The 21,196-nt window shown below is 40.8% G+C and overlaps 1 protein-coding gene across 1 annotated transcript in view; it reads left to right on the plus strand.

Moving 5' to 3' along the window:
• The window catches only part of LOC131061198 (uncharacterized), a 79,528-nt gene that overhangs the window by 22,624 nt on the left and 35,708 nt on the right, over positions 1–21,196 (plus strand). Inside the window, exons 3-6 of the mRNA XM_059214562.1 lie at positions 4,581–4,796; positions 5,096–5,245; positions 5,373–5,508; positions 5,640–5,736. Of these exons, the coding sequence (XP_059070545.1) occupies positions 4,581–4,796; positions 5,096–5,245; positions 5,373–5,508; positions 5,640–5,736 (599 nt within the window). The remainder of the gene's footprint in view (positions 1–4,580; positions 4,797–5,095; positions 5,246–5,372; positions 5,509–5,639; positions 5,737–21,196) is intronic.

Here is a 21,196-nt window from a genome sequence, read left to right on the forward strand (position 1 = left end):
GTCAGGCGAGTTCGCCGAGTTGGCGAGTCGATCCAAGCTCGGCGAGTTTTGCTGACTCGGGACTCGGACTCGGTGAAGTGTCCTCTTAGGTCCCGTCCCTTACATCAAGGTCAGAGTGAACTTGCCTTAAAGGTCTGGAATGTCATCCTGATCCTAAAATGGCCTGAAATTTGACTAAGTCTGGAAATTTGAAGGATCCTCCAAAAACTAGATTTTGCATTATAACTCATGGAGGTCCGAAACCACTCGAGTCTTGGAGCCTGGACTCGGCGAGTTTTGCCATAACTCCCCTGACTCGCGAGTCAGGCGAGTTATGGTGAAAATTCACCAAGTCCGAGTCCCGAGTCAGCAAAACTTGCCGAGCTTGGATCGACTTGCCAACTCGGCGAACTCGCCTGACTCACGGCGAGTTTGGGAACTCTGTTCTAAACCATATCAAACATTCAAAGGGCTCCAAAGTCCATGGCATCCTCAAAAGTGATGAAATATGCACCAAAGCTTAGGCATTTTGCCTCAAGCTTACATGTCCCTGCCCAGAACTTTGCTACAGACTGCTGTAAGTTGCAATCTGCACTTTGTGAGCCCATGTGGCTATGTAGTGAGGCACACACAGCAAATAGAACCCTCCTCAATGATATAACTTCATACCCTTGACTCTTCTTGAAGTAAAAGCACCATACTAATGAGCAGCATGAGTCCCACGTGCCAAAGGAATTAAGGCACAGCAGCAGCAATATTCTTTGTAAAGTGAATACCTCTTTTTTAAGTCTTCAATCTGCAACAAGTATTTTTCAAACCCTTGATGGTAAACTAGCAATCAAGAAAGAAATTTTTAATAACTTCAAGACTAGACATTTGCTCCAAGGGGAGACTTCCAGACCTCAAAGATTCAAATGTAGGTGAGAAGAAGAGATCAAAATCTTGAAAGGAATCCCAGATCAAAGCTAGGAAGAAGCAAGTGCAAAGGACAAAGTTGTCAGCAAGGAAAGATATTCTAAGGTAAGTACGTGGAAGAATAACAAAGTGACTAAGGAGGACATCCAACACGCTGAGGTGGTGCCTCGTCATCTTCCAACCAATCAGATTGTTCCAAGTCAACATGTCTAGGTTCAATGAACTGACTTATCCATAAGCTTCTAGAAGGAACACTTCACAATGCAACAACCTTTTATTATATTATTGGTTTATATTTAGCAAGGAGGACAAGTGTCCTCAAATGTAATTTTCTCATTGGTCGAGGGGTAGTTAGTTGTAACAAACCCTAATAAGGGTTTTATTTTGCAATCTCGGCCGTTGATTTGAAATCAATCCTGGCCATTGAATTGTAATTGGGGAGCCTATAAATTGAGCTCACCCCTCATTTGTAAATCATGGGAGCATGTTGCAAAACATGTTGAGATAAGTAAATTGTTGTTTACAACTGCCAAAGTAATAAGTAATGCATTGTTCAAATTGATGGTGATTACTTCTCTTATTTTGGAGTTTGCATGGTTCTTATCCCTCATCATAGTTTAGATTTTATTTCATGTATGTTAGACGAATGCAAGATTTGATAAGGATTGATTTATGGTGAATCTTCCGCTCATACTTTTGATGAACAGATGATTTTTGTTCATTGTGTAAAGTTAGTCTGAGCTTACTTTGTGGATGCTTAACTTTTGTCTGGATAAAAATTGTTCGCTTTGATGGTAGTTATTCATGACGTGAAAATCATAAGCACATCCCTTGAAGATTGCACCCACTTTGTGTAGTTGTCCTAGCGTGGCAAAGCAAAGTGTTGTTATTGGGTTCACCTAATCAATACTGTCTCTTGAATTCTTAGGAATAGATTAGAACCTCTTAACCCTTATCTCCTTTTTAATTTTCTTTAAGTCCATGATTCAAGACCCAATCGATAGAGCTTCATTGTCTAGACCTTCATTGTGAATTGAACAAGCCAAGCATAACTCCTACTTGTATTTCAGCATACATAACCAAGGAAGCTATCCAACACAAAGTCACACGTTCGCACATATAAACCTTGGAGTCGCCCCGTGGTCTTTCTCACAATCTTGGCACATAGTGATTTTGTTCGAGGGTAGAGTATCCTTGGATATTTTATTTTAATGTTTGGTAAATGATAAAACGTGAATTAACAGTGCCCCACCTCCAAACTGGGCGCTAATTCCATACCTTGAGGGAATTTGACTTATCCTTGACTTTCCATGGCACCCTTTGTCTAGCGCTATGATGCACACTTGGGCGCTATTTTGCTATTGTGGAGGAAATTTGACTTCTTTAACTTTTCCTTGTAACCTCCTACTGAGTGCCCCATACCTAACCTTGGGCGCTGAATTACTCCCATGGAAGAATTTTCATCTCTTTTGGTTTTTTTCATGATGCCTTAGTTTTGGTGCCCTTTATCTGACTTGGGTGCTACTTGATCCTGATGGAGGAATTCTGAATGCATGGTGATTTTCCTTGTCACCTTGAAATTGGTGCCTATTCCAAACCTTGGGTGCTGAATTTGCCAATGTGGAGGAACTTTGAGATTTTCATGTTTTCCTTGACCTCTTGGTTTTGGTGTTTGATTATCTCCTTGGGCACAAATTTGGCATCATGAAGGAATTCTTGGTGTGGAGGAAAAGTCCTCCACACCCTTGTTTTAGCACCCTCCATCCTCCTTGGGCGCTATTTGGGCATGGTCAAGGAAAATGGGGGTGGAGGAAAATTCTTCCACCACCCCTCTTTAGCGCCCTTGCTCTTCCTAGAGCGCCAAATCCCCTATGCCAAGGAATTCGACCATACTTGCACATTTTTGCCTTGGCGAGGATTCATGCTTGGTTCTTCATCCATACTTGGTCGATTTTCAACCATGCATTTGGAATTGAAGTGCATTGTGCCAGACTTAGAAGATTTTCCACGTTTTCCACTTTTGGAATGGGCGTCCATACTTAGCCATTTGTCGACCAAATTGCCCGCTTTTTGAATTTTTCGGATTTAGAAATGCTCAGGAATGCCCAGTCTTCAATGTCTGCCTGTGAAGAGCCCGCCATAATAGACTTTCCAAAAATAGAAAGTGTTTCAAAATGTTAGTATCAGGGCAAAACAGGCTAGAAAAGCACTTATTAAAAATAGAAACTTACTAAAAATAGTAAGTTTTATTTTTGGCAAAATCAGACCAATCTGGGAGGCAGTGAAATCCCTAAAAAATAGGAACTTTATAAAAATAGAAAGTTGCTTAGAATTCACTCAAATTTCATGGGTAGGTTCCTTAAAGAGTCCTGATTCCAATGCAACGTTCAATTTTTCCAAAAATCTAAAGGAAATGCCTCAAATTCAAGTCTGAAGGGCAAAACCCTAAAATGGACAAAACAGGCCCCTGCAGATTTGATTAAACTGACCCCCAAACACTTGCAAATTGAAAGGATTGACAAGACTGCTGCGAAAAGACCCAAAAACCAAAACCAAAAGACCGAGAGGGCCTAAAAAGTAGGGGGTCCCCATTTGGAATGGGGTGATGTGTGATTAGGTCACAACAGGTGGCCCAATTCCATGTTGTGTGATTGGTTGATGCCACCTTATATATTTGCATGGCTATCCTAATTACTTGAATTGCACAGGACTTTTGTTGTTTATAAAATCTTCATGGGCTTCTCTAACCTTGTCATCCACCTTATGTGAATTATGGCAATGCTAAGAGAGGTGGACATGACCTCAAAAGGGCAATTTAGCAATGAAATCCATCACTCTGTTCCTTGAGTGGTAAAGATAAAAGTGGAGATCATCAGACTCATGAATCCTGTGAAAGATCATGAATGCCTTTGACAACCAGTTGCAATTGCCAATTACCTTGGTTTCTACTATTTTCTTTTATTTTTTCAGGAGGTTGGTGAGTATTTGGGTATTGGCTAAGTTTCATCTTATGGTTGCTAGCCTATTGATTTATGTGCCAACTTCTAAACACATGCAATATTTCTTGCGAATGTCCCTAGGTTTTAGGAGTATCCAAAAATTTGTATGGTCCAGGATTGTCCCTACATATTCATCCTGCCTCTGAAGAGACAGGGTTGCCCTTCAATGCATAATTGGTGTTTAGCTTGCATTGGCCTGTTATGGGGTTCCCATTCCACACTTATATTCACCTTCTTATCATCCACATTGTTGGGGTCTTTTCCTAGTATTCCATATGATAATTTATATTGAAACATTATCAGGTCACAAGTCATTTGTGGTGGTAGATTGATGATGCAAAAATAACAGTATGAAATGCAACCTACTGACAATCAGAAACCATTTGTCTTTCCCATGATCCTAGAAAACATTGCATCTTAATCATTATTTTGGCTTTTCAGAATAGATCATAAAACTATTGTCACTGAACGAAAATCCAATATTTTATTTTATCTTGTTTCATGATGCTGTAGGATGAATTTTTTTCCCTCTGGGGGACCATATTTATTGTCGGGAAGGACACTTTGGTTGTCTATTTATTGTTTCTCATGGACATTTTCAAAGTAATATATGTTTGATAAGCATATTTGTAATTCAAGCTAATTCTCCAGCTTTATGAATTTTGAGTAAACAATATAACTTGCAAGATTTCTGCATATTGTAAACATGATTCTTCAGCACTTGGACTATTATTGGAGATGCAGATCTGCCTAAATGATTCACTTCCACAAGACATTTTTGCAGACACTTACTTTCTGCTGTTGTATTCATTTTATTTTCTTTGCATTGACAGTCGCATCTTGGGAGCATCATCACTGTTGCTAGTTTTCTCATATCCTCTCATGAAAAGATTCACATTTTGGGTAAGAAATATCCAGTTAATATATTCTTCTACTGTCCAAATGGGTGCCTGTGGCAAATAACTTTTTCTTTTTTCTTTTTTTAATCAATTTACAGCTTTACATAAATAGCTGCATTTTTATTTTCAATTCATGCGTATGGGATTATGATGGATTTATATATTTTAATCAGATAGGCTTGGGTCAAAACATTTTGCTTAGGTGTAGACTATGCACCTATTTGGGATCATTGCTTCTTTGATGCATTGTGAAACTAGTGTCATGATACAACTAAGAGGATAATTTCCTGTTTTTGTTTGTAGCCTCAGGCATATCTGGGGTTAACGTTCAATTGGGGTGCTTTACTAGGATGGGCAGCAATAAAGGGTAGCCTAGACCTGGATGTTGTCTTGCCTCTCTATGCATCTGGAATATGCTGGACCCTTGTGTATGACACTATCTATGCTCACCAGGTATAATGTATAGTCTCTTGGTTTGTATTCACAGAGTTGAAAAATCATTATTTCAAGTTGATTTTGTTATACAGAATCTTACTGTAAGTTTGTGCTTACGTTTGTACTATTTGTAATTATTTTACAGGACAAAGAAGATGATTTGAAAGTCGGTGTCAAATCAACTGCGTTGAGATTTGGAGACCAGACAAAAACTTGGATTACTGGCTTTAGTGTTGCATGCATAAGTGGGCTTATACTTAGCGGGTTCAATGCTGGTCTTGGTAGGTGCTTGGGTGTTTTTTTTTTTTTTTTTTGAGTTTTCAAGTTCATTTGCTTTATAACACAGAGAGCAGTCACATATTTGTTTTTGAAAAGGATAAAATACATATTGAATGGTTGGTCATATGTACAGGATGGCCATTTTATGTAGTTATGACAACAGCAGCTGGACATCTTGCATGGCAAATTATGACACTTGATACCTTGTCCCGTGCTGACTGTAACAGAAAGTGAGTATTGTTGAATTGTCTTGTTATGTGTCATGATAATAGTAATGATAATTAAGAACTATACCCCCTCATCAAATGAGTTTGACTTTAGGTTGCTCTTTTCTATTTTGCACATTAGTACATATTTTTTCAATGTTCTCTACGAAGCTATTTCATTGATTCTACAGTAGCTTTGTGCTGCCATTCGAGTAAGTGCTTTCATTTTAGACTGGAAATAGATGTTGTTTTATGGCATTCAATTTTAATAATTGTAATATATCCTTGTAGCAACTGAATTCTAAATTTGTATTCTTCTGAAATAAGTTCTGTACATTCTTATCCTACTATCCCTGATTTGTGTCTTTTCATTCTACAATCGCCCTTTGTCTCATCATGCGGTCATACCATCATTTGTCCTTTATGTCAGTTCAAAATGTGTAAAAGTAATTCTTCATGCTTGCCCATTCTCTATTTGACTGTTTATTTTTTGATCTAAGTCCTCGAATGTCAAATGTTTTCCTAAAATTCACTAATATGATAGCTTTATAGATGCCATACAATTGTTTTTTCTTACTAATTTTGGCTGTTCAATAATGCTGTTTTTATCTTCTTTTAAGTTTTGGGCTATCTGTTCGTTATCTTCAACACCCATGTTTTTGTTTCATGCAAATTGGGGTTGTGTGTGTGCCCCTTGTCCTTCATTGAAGTAAACAAGCCAGTACATATAACCATATCAGCAAAAATATTTTGGGGAAAAATTGGCAAACTAAAAGTATATTATTTTAAAAAAAAAAAGTGGTTTAATTGAAAAAATATAGAGAAAATCAGATTTAAAAAAAAAAAAAAAAAAAAAGGAAAAGGGACTTAAAAGTACTTGTTTTTGAAATGTAAAGGCATTGCCATATCATAGACACATACAGAGAAAATACAATTGAGAGTTTAGCCCACGAATTGTAGAACATAGATTATTGTTTATATTCATATTGCTGATTACATTGCATTGCACAAAACATACTTCATAGTGCATGAAGAATAACTAGACATTGACATTTTGCAAATTTTTAATTACAACCGAGTTTGTACAAAATAAAACTACAAACTAAGTACAAAGCTCCAAAAAATTAGATATAGCCAATAACTCTTGCTACTACAAAGAGAGCTATACTAGAGGGTTGTAAGCCTTGACGATGAAACTCCTAGGTCATAGCCTCTCTTAAGTTCTTCAATCATATCACTACCAATGTTGGTTCTCGTTAGCATATCAAAATCCTTAGGTTCGAGAAAGTGATCATTGGCAATCCACTCATACTCTAGATCAAAATCAAGGTCGTTTGGCTTGTCATCCTCATCAGTACCTGATTTTGTCCACGTAGAAATTAGTCTTGGCAATATTGAAAGTGACAAATTTAAAATCATAATGAATACAATTATAACCATGATTGTGTAATGTCACTTGCCTAATTTGCCCTAGAATCATAATTGCAACAAATTATAGTTAGGGTTACATCTTACCAAGTAAATATCCCATAATAATGAGACTCGAGATTTGAATCATGCAATCATAATATAAGAAACATATACAAATATATATATATATGTATTCAATCATTGGGGTTAGACAAGATCACACCACATTCATGTACTATCAATGATATTATACAAACATATTAGGGTTTGGAGGAAGAGACATGATGGGTCCTGTTGTGACCTAATTCACACATCGCCTCATCGTAGATGGGGACCCCCTGTTTTTGCTTTTTAGGGTCTTGTCTTAGCTTTGCATTTTCATAAATCTTCATTTTGAGAGAGTTTAAGAGTTAGAGTTTTGAGGTCATCCTATTGAGAAATCTCACTCAGAATTGCATTTAAGTGTTGTCAAAGAGTTCAGGAGGTCCAAAGGACGAGAATCGCAATTGCTTTGGGTCATTTTTGACAACTTGCTATTTTAAGAAATTTTTGTTTTTTGTGCTTTTTTGAAAGTGGCATATGGGTTTTGTTCCTCAAGTCATTTTAGTACTATCCATTTTGCCGAAGTTTGAAAATCTGTGCCTCTAGGTATAAAAGGCAGGGCTTCGAAATTTTTGCTTTTTTCTGAGATTAGGGTTTTGTTCTTTAGGTCATATTGATCCTTCCCATGTCTTCAAATTTGAAATTTTTTGCTTCTAAGTGTAAAAAGCAAGGGATTGATTTTTTTTTCATTTTCTGAGATTAGGGTTTTGATCCCCATGCCAAATTATTACTACCTATGTTCTCAGATTTTGAAAATTAGTCTTTAAGGGTAAAAAGCAAAATGCAAACCCTAATTAGGGTTTTGTTCCAAAAGATCAGCCATTTTATCAGTACCCATGTTCTTAGATTTTGAAAATTAGGTCTCCAAGTGCAAAAAGCAAAATGGAAATCCAGATTAGGTTTTCTATTCCAAATGAACTAGGAAGGTATGAACATGGCATGAATACTATTGATCAAGTATAAAGGAAGGGATTGGAAATGGCACATTGAAAATTTCGCCTAAGTTGAAGAAGTAAAAATGGGAAATGCTTAGACAAGTTCGACAAGGTTCAAGGTTAGGCAATTGGAATGGCAGATGATCAGTCAAAATCGTCCAACGATGTCAAGCTTAGAAGATGTTTAAGCAAGATCAATGTTTGTCAAGGCATAAGAGAGTTGTCCAAGTAAAATTGTCCGAAAAATGTTAAACTCCTATCGAGGATTAACTAATCCATGGCAAGGGTTACTCAAACTCCTTCCTAGGGTTTAGCTTAAATATACACAAGAATGTCTGACAATCTTCTAAGTACACCTCATGTCCAAGCTAAGATTGTTCAATGTTGACGGGAATAATCATTATGTTATGTTGGTATATTATGTTTATGTTGTCGTCGGTAATAATGAGTTACGGCGGACAGTTAGTTAGCCGACGGGTAGGTAGTTGGAGTTGCGACGGTTGTGTCGCACCCCTTCGGCTGTCATATATTGTACCACCTCCGGGTGTTGGAGGACATGTAATGTTGACGATAGATTATAATATGAACATCCTTTGACATTAATGGCAAGCTTATTCTGGTACTTCTTTTGTATTGGCATTGTGCATTACTGTTCGATTTCTGTATTCTCCCTGTTTACCCAGTGAGGTAAACATTTGGCGCCGCTGCCTAGACGAACTCGAAACGGAAGACACGGATGGCGCACAGACCCAATGGGCCTACCCGTTGCTGAAATAAACCCAGAAGTCGATGATGCCCAAACAGAACTCTACGTAGGAGAAGACACCTACCGTGAGAACCGACAACAGCAAATCTTACGAGAATTTCATGAGCGCCAGGATGACGGACGTAGGGAAGACCGACGAAGGACAAATAATCCTTAAATTGTGAAGGGAGAGAAATAAAGAACACTGTTAGAAGCAGAAGAAATATGTTGATTGTATACAAAAGAATGAATTAATAAAGACGTGTTGTGTTTTGGTTTATGTGTTGTGAAACATGAAATTGTACCACAATTAATGCCCAATTTACTGAATAAAGACAGAAATAAGAAATTAGAAACCGACGAGTGGGAGGCTGCGCAGAAGGCTTTGATTCTGGAACAACGTGTAGAACGTAGACGGAGGCTGAGGCAACTTGCCGAAGGACGACCTGCCGAAGGGTTGCCCGAAGGGAACCAAGGAGGTGTCACGGAAGGTGCAGAAGCCGAGGGGAATTTCTACGCGTCGCCAGACTACTGTAGAGCGAGAAGCCTTGAAGAGTTTCTGGAGGAAACTAGGTTACGGAGAGAACTAGTTGAAGAGACTCGAGATCGGTTCAAAAACTTATCTCTCACGCCACAAAGGGAGGATCACCGAAGGGAGCCGGGCACGGGTGACGGCGAAGGGGAAGCTAACTGCACGGTAGTCGCTCTCACGCCACAAAGGGAGGATCACCGAAGGGAGCCAGGCACGGGTGACGACGGCAAAGGGGAAGCTAACCGCATGGTAGGTACAAGGCAGAACACCGTACCTTTGGTCACCACCACTAAAGACATCAGCGGCATCGGAGGGAGCAGCGCCGGAGGGCAGACACGGCCACAAGCACCTCCAAGTGGACAACTTCCATCAATGGCGACCAAACAGAAGTTGCCCAAATTCAACGGGGATAGCAAAGATGATCCCGCACGGCATTGCCGTATCTGCGAAACCATCTGGACAGCCAACGGGGTGACTGACCAGGATGAATGGATGAAGCAGTTCCCCGCCACACTGAGAGGAGTGGCTATTGACTGGTATTCAGACTTGGATAAAACCGTGGTATTCAGACTTGGATAAAACCGGGGTAACTACGTGGGATGAATTGAAGAAAGCATTCGAGAAGGAATTTCGGCTTCTCCGAGATGATAATGAGATAGTCTCGGAAATCTATGGAACAAAGCAAGGAAAGAAGGAGACCGTACGGGCATATGGCCGCCGGCTGAAGGAATTAGTCGGAAAGATGGAAAGCCAACCGGCTGATGGCTTGAAGAAGCGGTGGTTTGTCGAGGGTCTGAACCCTAAGCTACGACGAAAGATGAAAATTGTGCCTCCGACATCCTACGATGATGCATACAACCGGGCCATGGACTTGGAAAGTGAAAATAAGACGGCCAAAAAGAAGAAGAATAGATCTTCGTCATCCTCTGAAGATGATACGTCAGAAGAAGAGAGTAGCAGTGATGAGAAGCCGAAGAAGAAAGTCACGGCCCTTTAGAAGGATATGGAACGGATGTTAAAAGAGTTTAAGACAATGAAGGGGACCACAAGCAAGGATGATGAACTGTGGTGCACGGATTGTAAGGAGAGCAGCCACACAAAGGGTGTCTGTCCCAAGAAGGCATTCTGTGACATCTGCCAGATCATGGGACATTCTACGAAGGAATGCCCATACAATCTGAAGCAACGTAATCAGCAAGTGCTCTTTGCCCAGGAGCAGCCCTCCACATCGGATTCAAACAATAATGCATCTTCCGAAGGCTACCGAGGAAACCGACAAGGCGGACGGGGGAATAATAATAATTCCACTAGAAACAGGGTCCAATACGATGCGAAGGGACGCCCGATTATCCAATGTAGGGCCTGTAATCAGTGGGGGCACTTCACCCGTGATTGCACGAAGGAAGCCACCCCTCAGCACCTCTGCCGTTGGTGTGGGCCAGGCGACCATGAGGACGCAAATTGCCCACAGGCAGGGGTTAATCTCCTCAACATTGAGAAGGCTGAGAAGACTGGTGAGAAAGAAGTACTGGCGATCACCCGCGCCCAGATGAAAAAAGCCACTTATCCCGACCCCCGTATGGAGAAGGAGAGATTACGGGAGGCAAAGGCCAATATTGAACGTGAGATGACGACCGAACGACGGGACAACGAGGTGGCGAGTACATCATCCCGTACGGAAATGGAAAATAACATCATTGGGCAAATCTTGCAGATGGAGGTGCCGATAAAGGTAAAAGACCTTCTAGACTCTATGCCACAATTGAGGGCTGCCATCCTCACCAATGTGCAAAGCACCGCAGCATCGAGTGCACCACAGGTACGGGTTCCCGCCACCGCATCGTTGAGTGCACCACAGGTAGGGGTTCCCGCCACCGCTTCGAAGAGTACACCACAGGTGGAGGTTTTCGTCAGCCCTTCGACTGACCCGATGTTACTAGCCTTGAGCAGTGGTAGACACCCAGCTGTGGTAGAAATGGGTATCCGTGGGACCATTCTGAAGGACACCATTGTGGATGGTGGATCTGGGGTGAATGTACTACCAGAAGAAACATGGAAGCGGCTGGGGAAGCCCACCCTGTGGCCACCCACATTCAACCTGGTGGGAGCGGACCAACACGGCATTAAGCCACTCGGCCTGTTGATGGCCCAGCAAGTGACAATTGGTACACAACCATTCTTGTTAGATTTCGTGGTTATTCCCTCGAAGAAGAAAGGCTATGACGCCATCCTGGGGAGAGCGTGGTTGATCAACGCAAGGGTAAACCACAACTGGAAGAAAAATACACTTTCCATGGAGAAGGGAGGGCGGAAATATACCATTGACCTACACACCCAAGATGTCGGCGAAGAGCTCGCCTCTTCAGACTCAGACTCAGAGGACTCTAATAAAAGGGAAGGGGGTCCCGATGAAAGCAAGGGCAAGAACGCGATGGAGCCGAACAGTGAAGGGGTGCTAGAATTGGAGGGATGTTCTGAAGATGAGGTATGCTCGACTAACGGGCTCTTCCACTGGCAAATGGAGGATTACGAAATGTTCCAAAGCTACAGGCTCGAAGTAGAGGAACCAGAGCAACCAACAGAGGTGTACCTGCCGGAATACAAAGAATATTGGAAGGGAGACGCCCCAAACCCTGGCGACGTAAATAATCCGAAGAGTGTTGGCAACGATTGGAACCCTGTGTGGAAGACCGCAATCTTCAAAATCCTTATTATTCTTCTTCTTCTTATGTACGGGAAGGAGACCATGGTCCCTATAGAATTTGTGGTTCCAGGTCTTCGGATGGCCATGGAAAATAAACTTGCCACCAATAGGTTCAAATTGAAACCCTACCATGAGAGGCGCATAGGGGACCCGAGAGGCCGGAAGGACACCCGAGAGGCCGAAGGGGGACCCGAGAGGATGGAAGGGGACCTAAGAGGCCGGGCAAGCAACTCGAGAGGCATGGGACAAAAGCAGGAGACTTTTGGGCGAGAAAAACCGAGAAGGATGAAGGGCAATCCCAGAGACAGGGGACCTGAGCCGAAGACTCTCTAGACAACTTTAAAAATAAAATTTGAAAAAAAAATCACACGGTCGTACGACAACGACCGTACGGTCAAAAAAAAAAGAAAAAGGAGTGGAAAATGGCCACCGTACGGTGGGACCAAGGTGACAAGGTGACAAGGTGACACCACCGTGCGGTGGATGGTGCACCACCGTGCGGTGGAAGCACCGACGGTGGCACCATCGTGCGGTGGCATCACCGACGGTGGAACCACCGTGCGGTGGACGGTGCACCACCGTGCGGTGGAAGCACCGACGGTGGCACCATCGTGTGGTGGAACCACCGTGCGGTGGCACCACCGTGCGGTGGAAACACCAACGGTGGCACCATCGTGCGGTGGGAGCCACCGAAGGCGGTCACCAAGCAGCCCGCGGAAGAATAAAACGCCGCCAAACATCAAAGACGCTGCACAACACCACCGCGACGAAGAACAAAACAACCCCGCACACCGCCATCACCGCACAGCAAGGGGTAAAGGGAAGAAGACGCCGAACATCGCACCACCACGCCACCACGTGATGCGAAGGGTAAAGCACGGGTCAACCGCCACAGGTAGACCGTATAGGGAGGTTGTATGGCCGGGGTGCCATCGGGGACATTACAGTGCCCAAACAATAAAAAAAAAAAAAAAAAAAAAGCGATGACGGCCAGATTTAAAATGATTTGCTGGAGTCTGGAGCCTAGACACTGAAAATATTGGAGTGTAGAAGAAGGGTTTTGACATCATAAAATATCACAGAAATGATGCGCGCCATGGACTTTCGTGGGGTTCTGAAGGTTGTAAATTGGTGTTGGCGGCGAGGGCACTGCCCCTCGACCCCGCGGGGGCGCTGCCCCAGACCTCGCGAGGGGCGCTGCCCCTCGACCCCGCTGGGGGCGTTGCCCCCAGACCCCCAGTTTATTTTGAGCTACAGAAAACCACAGGAAGTGTTGTGCCCGCAGCTAAGCATTGGCAGGGAAGCCATAAGCCGTAGAGGGAGACGGATTTGAAGGTTGGGAACAAACAGAGTTTGACGGAAGGCATTGCAAGTCCGTGCAGTTGTATGACACCAGGGAGTTATTCAGTTCAGTTTTTAGCCTTTGGGGAGTGTGATGGAGGATTTCAGGTGTCGCCTAGCATTTGTGCCAACAGGTTGTGGCCACCTCCAGGCATGACTGGTGCGCTTTGAGGAACTCGGAGTATGTCTCGGCTGGATGTGAGGTTGCCTTGGTGGATGCATAGAGGGCTCGGGAGGAGCTGACCACCAGGTTGGAGGCAATAGTTGCGTGAGACTTAGTTCAGCGTACCCAGGAGTTGGATGCCGGGAGAGCAGCACGGATGGCTATTGAGGACAAATTGGCTAGGGAGACAGTATCATTTGAGTAGCAGTTGGTGGAAGCTGAGACTGGAAAACGTGTTTTGCAGACAAGTTTGGGTTAGGCACAGGAGGACTGTGATGGCAAAGGAAGCAATATTGGTGAAATCCGCACTTGAGCATCGGATGGTAGCAGAAAAGGGTTTTTAGGCGAGGACGCAGCAAGTGTATAAGATCCGGGATCGACTGGCGTTAGTAGTTCCTGCCGTTCATCTCTATTTTGTATTAAGTCGTCGGAGTCGACTTCTTTTCTTGGGGGGGATGATGTTGACGGGAATAATCATTATGTTATGTTGGTATATTATGTTTATGTTGTCGTCGGTAATAATGAGTTACGGCGGTCAGTTAGTTAGCCGACGGGTAGGTAGTTGGAGTTGCGACGGTTGTGTCGCACCCCTTCGGCTGTCATATATTGTACCACCTCCGGGTGTTGGAGGACATGTAATGTTGACGATAGATTATAATATGAACATCTTTTGACATCAATGGCAAGCTTATTCTGGTACTTCCTTTGTAATTGCATTGTGCATTGCTGTTCGATTTCTGTATTCTTCCTGTTTACCCAGTGAGGTAAACATTCAACAGATGGCAAACTCCTACCAAGGGTCAACTAACTCATGGCAAAAGTCAAGCAAACTCCTACATGTGGTCAAGCTCAAGCCTAACACTTTGCGAAGTCTGCCTAAGAAAGTGTGCATTAGTCCTAAAGTTGATCCAAGTCCGTCTTGAAAAAACATGGCACAAAAAAAAACAAAAACATGAAGTTCGCCTTGATAAGGTATGTCAAAGAATTTTCAAAGTCCGCCTTGTCCATCATGCCTTCAAAGTACGCCTAGGGAAGGTTTACCATGACACAAGGAATATGGACAAAGTTCGCCAAAGCTTGAGAAAGAATGTAGGCAATGAAGGGCCTACTTAGACGAGGTGGAAGATGGCATAAAATAAAGATGACATGAATTGCCAAGTCGGCAATAAAATGGCGACATGGCACTCCAATGAAAGAAATATAGCAAGTGTGATGACTTGGCATTCAAAAGTATTTAAAGCAATAAAATATATGGCATGTCAAAGACCTTCCTCAAGTTCGAACTTCTAGAAGGAGAATAAGGCAAATAAAACTTTCTAAAACATGATGGAAGCTTCTAAGGATGAAGTTTGAATTTCTTAGGGGAAGAATAAAACAATAAAACTTTCTGAATTTGCAAACTCCCTTCTAGAAGAAAGCAATGAAGAGTTAGAACTTCCTAAAGGATGAATAAAGCAATAAAACTTTCTTAAAATTACTTTCTTGTGTGCCAAGCAATGATGTTCAAATTTCTAGAAGATAGAATAAAGCTTCCAGAGGGCATCCAAGAAGCTATAAAAGAAGGTTTAATCTCATTAACACTTCTTTCTTCAAAGCAAGATTGAATTCTTCCTAAAATTCGCCAAAGGAGAAGCTCCAAAGTTTGATCGGGTTATCAAATTTGCAGCAGAGTTAGCAAAATTCGCCTTAAGGGATAAAAGCAAGACCAAGGGTTTGAAAGAAGCATTCAAGAAGTGCAGCATATCCTCCAAATTCGCCATTGCAGATTGAAGGTTTGATGATAAGACAATAAAGCTCTTCATATCTTATCATATTCAGAAAAATTCACCATTGCTCATCCTTGAATCCGCCTAAGTAGAGAAAATCAATCAAATCTGCACAGTCTCCTTAGAAATCTTCCAAATCTGCATTTCACCTTGTTCAGAAGACTATCAAATCTGCCCTTGATGAGAAAGAAAGACAAATTTGGAGGAAGATGCATACCTAAGATTCATCCAAACACAGCAAATTGAAAGTTTGCTAAAGATAAAGCTCTCATAACTTATCATATTCAAGATTCGCCTTGTCTGCTATAAAGAAAAACTTATGACAGATTCCTTGATGATCTTCCAAGTATAAAACGAACTTGTCTAAGGAAGGGTAAACTTTGCCCTGTCAAGGAGAAAGTAATCTGAATTCACATATTCAAGGGTTCGAAAGCCAAATAAAATCGTCTAACTGCTGCAATCCCAATTTGCCACGATTAGCAAGGTTGAAGATAGCAGATTGAAGCTTTAAAAGCCATCCAAATTCGCCTTGGAAAGGAAAGATTACTCAAGTTTGATCCACATGACCTTCCAAGCATAATACGAACCTGTCCATAACATGTAAATTCCGCCAAGAATGAAGGCATTCAAGTTGGAAATTTGTCTCACAAAACATGGCTTAACATATTCTCATCCAAGTCTGCCTAGGGTTGGACAAATGAAGCATCACACAAAAATGAAATAAATCTTGATAAAGACATGACAATAAGCAAGACAAATTATTTGATCAACCTTGGAATTCACCATGAACAACAAGCACTTCCAAACTCTTCTAATTTGCTAAGTACAAGAGAAGGGTTGTCCAAATTCTGTCCAAGCAAGATCAAATGATCTGATCATAGTCCTAAATCTACTCATGATAAGAGGACGTATGACTGTCTAAATTCCTTCCAAAATCACAAACCCTAGGCATAAGGAAATTGTCCAAACCCTTGCAAGTTAATCATACACTGACACATTGATTCATCCAGGCATAAATGGAATATGTGAAGATACCTAGCCAGAGACCTAAAATTGAGAATGAATTTGCCACGCCAGAAAGTTAAAATTCTGATCACAATTCACATAAAATCAGACCAGCATATTGGAAAATAAATTTGTCACAAGAAATAAATTTTAATTATTTTCCAAAATTCAAAATAATTTTCAACACTTCGAGAATTCAAAATTTCTAGAAAGTTCTAGAAGATTCCTTGATAAGATTGAATTTTTGAGAGAGAAAATAAAACTTTCCATTCTGGAAAAGATTAAAACAAAAAAAACAAAAAAACAATAAAAATTATTTAAAAAAATAAAAATAAAATAAAACAAATCAAAAATTTCTAAATTTAAGAACCCTAAACTCTATATATTTTCAACCAATTCACTTTCACAATTCATTATTCAGGTTGAAAATTTTGGAGAGCATTGAAGAGAAGTTCTCTCAAATTTTATAAGTTTTGGATTTTTGAAGAAGAATTGTCCAGAAGAAGATTCTTCCAAGTGTTAAAGGTCTAGAAATTAAGCACTTTTGTTTGATTTTAAGGCAGATTTTCAGAATTAGAGGTAAATTTCAGTCATAAAGAGGATTCAAAACTCAATTTGACTGAATTTCCTCACCTTTCTGTCTTATTTTCTCAAATTTTCATCAATTTTTTGACCAAACCCTTCAACAAGCTAAAAGTGAAATTTTCAGAAAAAGAATTTAAAATCAGAATTAAATTCTGAAAATAACATGAAGTTTTCATGTGTTTTTACAGGTAGCAATGAAGTTCGCCAGCAAAGGAGTATAGTTGAAGTCCAAAATCAAATCCAAATGGAAGAATATCATTGACATAGACCTTGGACATGTTGATATGGAGGAATTCATGAAAAGAATGTATGGACGTGATGGAAACATTCCTACACCTATTGCTCGCAAAATGATGCACAATGGAATTGTCCAGGCAGCTGGATTCCCACCAGCTAAAGAGTGTGTTGAGCTAATAGTTGAATTGCACTATAAAGCACAATCGAGAGAAATCATTGCACCAGATGGAAGAGTCCTAGCTAATCTTTCAGAATTGTCCATCCAAGAGACATTTGGTATACCAAAGCACAGTAAAACCACCTATAAGATTAAGGAGCAGGCCCAAAGGGTCTATGATAGTCAGTCTGAACTTTGTGCTGCGAATGTAAACAAGTCTTGGCTTCAGAAGAAAAGACCACAAGGAAAAGTGCCGAAGTATTTGTGGCATCCATTCTTCAAGGAAGAGTATGGTGATATCATCCTACTGTTGAATAGAGTAATGGGTAGCTCTAAGGGTCAGCTATTTGAAACATGGATGTATTATTTCATGGATGAAATCACCTCAAGAACCAAGTTATTTGACTGGTCTCGCATAATCAGTGATAACCTTCATGAACAGTTGATAAACTTGGAAAGGATAAAGACATTCCACATGAGTTCTTACATAATTTATTTGCTGGCTGCAACTTACAGATATTCAGGACTGATTTACAAAGGCATAGTAGGAGGTGGTGAGAATGAATTTTGATCATATGATTGTTATCCTCAACTGCAGCTTAAGGACAAAAGTTTCTGAGCCCATGATGCATTCCTGATGTATGTCACAAGAACATTGCAAGGAGGTACCCACAACAGACTTTCTCATGAATCAAAAGTCTAATCAGCAGGTACGGATCTTGGTTTATCCAGTTTCCAAAGTTTACATATGTCAGAATCCAAGGTTTCACGTGTCGTCCTTACCGATTGCCAATCTACCCAACCAATAAGATGGTCCTATTAGAAGTTCTCAGACAGTTGAAAATATATCAGAGCTTCAAGAGAGTAAGGCAGAAGGTAGCCTTATCTTTCCGATTCTTAATTGGAAATATGGAAGAATCTTGTTCAACTGCACAGGCAGGTGAGAGTGCCAGGCTAGAGATGTAGTGGTATCCTTTCACATTCTACCAATCCAGATGCAATTATGACCCTCACAATAACATCAGCAAAGGAGGAAAGATTCAGACATAAAGTAGATATAGAAGATTTCTAGGCAAATGCTGTTGATGAGTATGAAATCAGGATAAGGTTATATTCCAGGCTATCCATGAATTTCATCAAAGAGACTCAACCTTTTCTCGTACCATATTAGTTAGAAGATAGCGGAGAGCATAGTCCACTTGGTTTTGATGTGCATGCACCTCTTCCTCCTATCAAATGGTGAGCACTAGAGCATACAAAATTGACCACCTTGATGCGGCCAGTCATGACATATACAAAGTGGTGGGTTAATCAACAGTGTCACAGGTTGAAGCAGAAGAATATAACGTTGACTTATAATCTGATGGGAGTAGCAGAAGGATATTCTTCAAATGAAGAAGCAACACAAAATGCCAGACCAAGCGAGAGTGCTTAAAGGAAGGGGAAGGCAGTTGAGAACGAAGAACCTGCTCAGAAGAAGCAAAGAATAGAACCGTCTCATTCTGCCACATCAAGGAATGAGAAATACATATTAAATGTTGATGAATTGTTGGCTGAAATAGAAATTTCTTCTTCAGTTCATGAGGAAAATCCAGAATCAGTCCATCAGGAAGATGAACAACCACCATCTCCTACTGGCACAAAAATCCTAGAATCAGAGCATGACACAAAAATTGAAGAGGAAGAGTTTCAAGAAGGGATGATTTTTGCTCTCCAGGGTATTGCACGTGACATAGAAACAAAGGATGACCCAGAGGTAGTAGGCATCGAGCAACCCACTGTTCCTGAATGGCTGAAGAAGAGATTGAAGATGAACACACCAGTAGTAGAAGAAGAAGAAGAGGATGACATGGCAGATTTCTTGGCCAGATTAGAGCAAACTGTTGTGAAGAAACCAACCAAGAGATTTTCTACCACTCAGAGAGATGAGGCAGGTAACTGCACAGTGTCGATAACTATGCCCAAGGTGAACAAAGCAAAGGGATACATTGCTCCTCATGAGTATGAGATCACCACTTTTGACTTAGGCCCAAGCACAAAGACCCAAGCAAAAGATGACTTAGATAATTCAGCTGCTTTCATAAAGCAAAAATGGATGAGGAGACAGAAAAGAAGAATGAGCATAAGAGAGAAGTGGAGCACTTGAAAGAGTATATTCGGCAGTTGACTACTAAGCCACTAAATCAAACTAATCCAGAGGTTCTCCCACTTTTGGATTCCTAGCAAGTAGTTAAAAGTTCCGAGGAAGATGCAGCAACAACTAGAGAAACTAAAGATTGGATAGAAAGTATAAAAGAAGAAGTAGCCAAGTTCATAGAAGGAATTGCATCAACATATGATGAAACTTCTTCTTTGCTTTCCAGGATTGAGAATATGATAGAAATATGGGCTGAATTCCAGGATGTCCAGGATAGAATCATTCCATCCCCTAGAGAGTTGAAAGGAATCTCATCTCAAGAGTTGGTTAATCAAAAGATAATTGAAGCAGGGGCTGCTTATGATTTCAACAGTTGGCACTGGACACTGGTTGCATAGAATGAAGTCTTGGAGAAAGTGAAAGATGATGCTGATAGAATAGAAGGACAAACAAAGGCGATTCAAGACAAGATCTCCCTTGTAGTTACAGAAATGATTGGGAAGGATACCCTCTGAGAGAGTGATATGCAGTTGGAGAATTTGAAGGTCAAAGTTTAGGACATCTTCTTGGCCACCACAGGACCAATCTTGAAGGATAATTTGGCCAAGGCGTCAAGCCTCATGTCCATCAAAGATGCCTTTCACAAACAAGAATTGTACTGGGAGATCACTTTTGCTCTGTGTGCAGACAATTTGGAAGGGTTAGAGTTCAGGGTCAAGATGTTGCCACATGCCACCATGGAGGAAGTGGACCAAATTGTGTCCAAATTCATTGAATGTCAGAAGAAAGGGATACAATCCTAAAAAATAGCATCTTCGGCTACTTGTCTTGTTTGAAGTTGATCTTGAAGTTTATTTTGGAAACTTTATCTAGGGTTAGGTTGTCTACATCTTAGCCGTCGATCTTAGATTGATCTCGACCATTTATTTTGCTTTCAAAAACTCTATATAAACTCTCATTCTCCCATTTCATTGTTGTGGAGAGATTTATGAAATTGTTGCATAGAGCTATTTGAGTAATAAAAAATTCATTATCAGTATTGTTTTGAAATCTTTTTATTGCTAAATGGTTGCATGGTTGCATATTCCCTTCAACATTTAGATTAGATTTGCTTAATTAATTTGTTTTCAAGTTGTTAGATGAATGATAGATTTGATAGTATTGGTCGGTGAAATCTTGCTCAGACTTTTGTTGGATGGATGATTTCCTTTCAATGTGTAAAGTTAGCCTGAGCTTTTAATATGGATGTTTAACTTCTACTTGGAATGATATTGTTCAATTGTTGTTATCCTTCCTAGGTGTGAAAATCTTAAGCATAACCTTAGAAGATTGCACCGCTTTGCGTAGTTGTTCGAGTGTGGCGAAACAAAGCGTTGTTAGCAGTTTCACCTAATCTTTACCGTCTCTTGAATTCTAGGAATAGCTTAGAAGTAGTTAGAATTCCTAAACCCTCATCCTTTTTTTTATCTTTTTGGGAGTCCTAAACCAAAAAATCCAAAAACATAGAGTATAAATTGTTAAATCTGGCAAAGTTCAACTTGTGAATGATATTAGTTCTCAAGCGTAAGTCCCCCTTGATATTTTCAGCATACACTACCTAAGAAGCTATCCCACTAAAGTCGCTTGTTCGCACATATAGACCTTGGAGTCGCCTTGTGGTCTTTC

The sequence above is a fragment of the Cryptomeria japonica genome, chromosome 11 (assembly GCF_030272615.1).
Source record: "Cryptomeria japonica chromosome 11, Sugi_1.0, whole genome shotgun sequence".
Lineage (NCBI taxonomy): Eukaryota > Viridiplantae > Streptophyta > Pinopsida > Cupressales > Cupressaceae > Cryptomeria > Cryptomeria japonica.